Source organism: Acomys russatus, chromosome 29, assembly GCF_903995435.1.
Source record: "Acomys russatus chromosome 29, mAcoRus1.1, whole genome shotgun sequence".
Classification (NCBI taxonomy): domain Eukaryota; kingdom Metazoa; phylum Chordata; class Mammalia; order Rodentia; family Muridae; genus Acomys; species Acomys russatus.
The window spans coordinates 35788797-35791839 of NC_067165.1; the positions used below are offsets into that span (position 1 = coordinate 35788797).

The following is a 3043-nucleotide window of genomic DNA, read 5'->3' on the forward strand; positions in this document are numbered from 1 at the left end:
GAGGTAGGCAGGCTCCTGACTGGGGCCCCTGGGAGGAACCAAGGCTGCCTCAGATCTAGTGACGCACCCAGAAGAGGTGTGTGTGTGTGTGTGTGTATGCACACGCGCTGCAGTGTGTGCATGTTTGTGTGCGCGTGTTGTGTATGTCCTTGCGTGTTTGTATGAGCTCACTGAGTTTGTGTGTGACAGTGGGTGTGTGCATGTGGTGGGGGAAGTGAGGTCATGCGGGCAGCTGGAGCTGAGGGGATCCAAACCACTGGAGCCACCAGGGAAGAGACAGACTCCAAGGGGAGGAGGGCAGGGGTGAGGGAGGCTGGAGAGAGGGGTGGGAGGATGGGGAGGTATCATGTCAGTAGCAGTGGGAGACAAAGGGGAGGTGACAGAGAGAGAATGGGCTGGGGACAGAGTGACTAGAGACCCCATAGCACAGACTTAAAGGATGCAGTGAAGACACCTACAATGCAGCTGCCCTTTCCTCTGTTGGTAGCTCTGAAATCACCCACCTAGAGGGCTGCACCAAATGCCAAGAAAGGGCCCAGACAGGAGACAGACAATGGCCCTGATTCCCCACCCCACAGCACAGGTGGATGCTGAGAGATCAGACTCTTGGGAGACAGTTCATTTAATTGGGGGAAAGGGGAAAACAAAAACTATTTAAACCTTTGGGGGGGGGCGGGGACCAGTAGGGGCTGTTTTGTCTTACAACGGGGAAGGACCACCACGATCGATTGATCGTGAGCCTCCAGGTTGGGGATGGTTTGGTATTGAACCAGAACCTAGTTGGCAGTGAATTTTTGCAACATTACTTCTCTGTCTTTTTTTGAAATTTGATGAGGCAGACTGTCAGAAGGGTCCCCAAAACCAATGTGGAAACAAGGAAGGAGACGAGCCAAACCACCAGAGGACCTGAGTACCATGAGGTAAGGCCGTCTGCCTGAAGCTCTCGCCGGAGCTCTTTGAGCTTCCGTATGTTTTGTTCCACCAGTCCAGATTCATTGACATAGAAGCAACATTTCTCCCCTAAGAAAAGGCACGCCTCCCCCTGTTTAGCGGCCACGACGTCCCGACGTCTTCGGTTTTGCGGCACAACGCCTGTTTGGGAGATGATGTGTTGCTGGAAGGATTTGAGACTGTCCCCTATGGTGGAAGCCATGGCCTTGTCAAACGTATCTGGGAAGTCAATGGCCAGACGGTGTGTTTGGACGTGGGCTGCTCCAGCGGCTCCCGGGGCGCCCGACGAGACGTTGAGACCCAGCCCGATGAGTAGAGGGATGAAAAGCTCCCTTTTCTTTCGGTCTCCTCCCAGCTGTGAAGCGAGTTCTTTGTGCTCATAGAGATAAACCTGGGGAACAATTATTACGGGGGTGCAGAAACCTTGAAGAGGGGGGTGAACGCAGGGACTGGTAATGTTATTGTTGCACCAGAGAAGTGCGGGAGGGCGAACACACATTGGCTTGGTGACAGTGATGTTACGGGAACATGTAGGACGGGACCTTGAAGAGGGCCCTATGAGGCAAACCGGGAGGGACTGACCGAAAAGAGGAATGTTTTCTAACTTTCCTGTGGGTATGGGCCCATGGGGTTCACCAAACCAGACGTTGCTGGGAACAGCGGCCAATAGTGGCCGAGAGGGGGAAGTGCAGAAAAAGCACTGAGAGACGTTCTGGCGGGTGGTTAGGGAAAGGAGGTAGGCTGTGTATTGGATGTATAGTAGCCAGGAGAAGTCGGCTTGGGCCTCCTCTTGAGTTTGAGTCGTCTGTTGAAGACTGTTAACAGGTCGCTTAGTGACAGGTATGGGGGTGGGGACAAGCTGGCGGATGATGTGTAGGTCCGCTACTGGGTATTTGGCGTACATGTCAGGGTAGATGGCACCGTAAATTCCCATTCGCCACTCTTCGTTCCAGGGGTCGTCGATGGAAAGCTGGAAATGAGTGTTAAGGTTGGCGAACATGCTGTCTTTCTCACCGGGGGTTTCAGTTTGGCATTTCCAGTATTTGCAACCTCCGAATTTGGAGACTTCCTCGAGGCAGTCGCCTATGTTGCGGTGAGGAAAGCAGAGGACAGGGGTGGACGTAGTGGACACAGATTCGAGGTGTAGGGGGATCTCAACCTTGGTCATGCATCCTCCTGCTGGACAGTCCCAGGTTCCTACGATTTTGTTGTGTCCTTCGTAGATCTCTTTAGCAAAGAATCTCCAGTGGTGGGTGATACTGGGAGGGTTAGGCGGAGTCTGGGCAGCAGCAGAGTTAGAATGAAGGACAAAAACAGCCAGAAGAATAGAGGAAAGGGAAGCCCATGGCGGGCACGTGGCCTGGGCAGCGGCCCCCAGGTCATGGGTATTCTTCCAGGAGATCTTGTTGCCCCATCTGAGGTAGAACCTCCTTCGCCTCCTCAATCCTTGAGCCATCAGCGAGAGGTGGGTCATCTTCTTGATCAGTGGGGTGGCTGGGACCCAAATAACCCTGGGCAGGTCCTGTAGAAAGACATGGGGGAAAAAAAAACCCCTTCTGATTATAACGAAAGGGTCCCTTCAGCTGTCATTCTCGCCTTTACTGGGTGAGACTGGTGGATCCTGAGAGGAACAAGGAAAGGCGGGAAGGGCTCCAGGGATGGAGATCTCATCCGGCAGAGTACCTAAGGAAGGGGTCTGGTCCCTTCAGCTGTGGCTCTCGCAGTGCATCCTCACTCACACCGGGTCAATCCGGTAGATCCTGAGAGGAGAAACCCTTACCCTGTCCGACTGGTGATTCCTGAGAGGAGGGTCGGAGAAAGGCAGGACCGGCTGAGGTCTCAAGCAGTCAATGAGACTGGTTTCTGTGAGAGAGAGCTTGTTTAATTGGGGGTGGGGGGGGCAACAAGTGTTCTTTAAACCTTTGGAGGGGTAGTAGTGGCTATAGGAGTGAATCATTAGCTGGGGCCTAGGGGATGCTGCTCTTATTTTTTTGAGGAGGAGTTCCAGGTGAAGTTGGACTTGACCTTAGGGCAAGGAAGTTTAACGTGGCTACCGGTTATGTGGTTTATATGACCTCCTCCAGTGGGGCAA

The 3043-nt window shown here is 53.5% G+C and overlaps 1 protein-coding gene across 1 annotated transcript; it reads right to left on the bottom strand.

The window, feature by feature from the left end:
* Positions 1–802: 802 nt before the first annotated feature.
* LOC127211260 (ERV-BabFcenv provirus ancestral Env polyprotein-like) lies at positions 803–2425 on the bottom strand. Its single transcript, XM_051171086.1, has one exon. It carries the CDS (start codon positions 2423–2425, stop codon positions 803–805), a length of 1623 nt encoding a protein of 540 aa, XP_051027043.1.
* Positions 2426–3043: the final 618 nt, after the last annotated feature.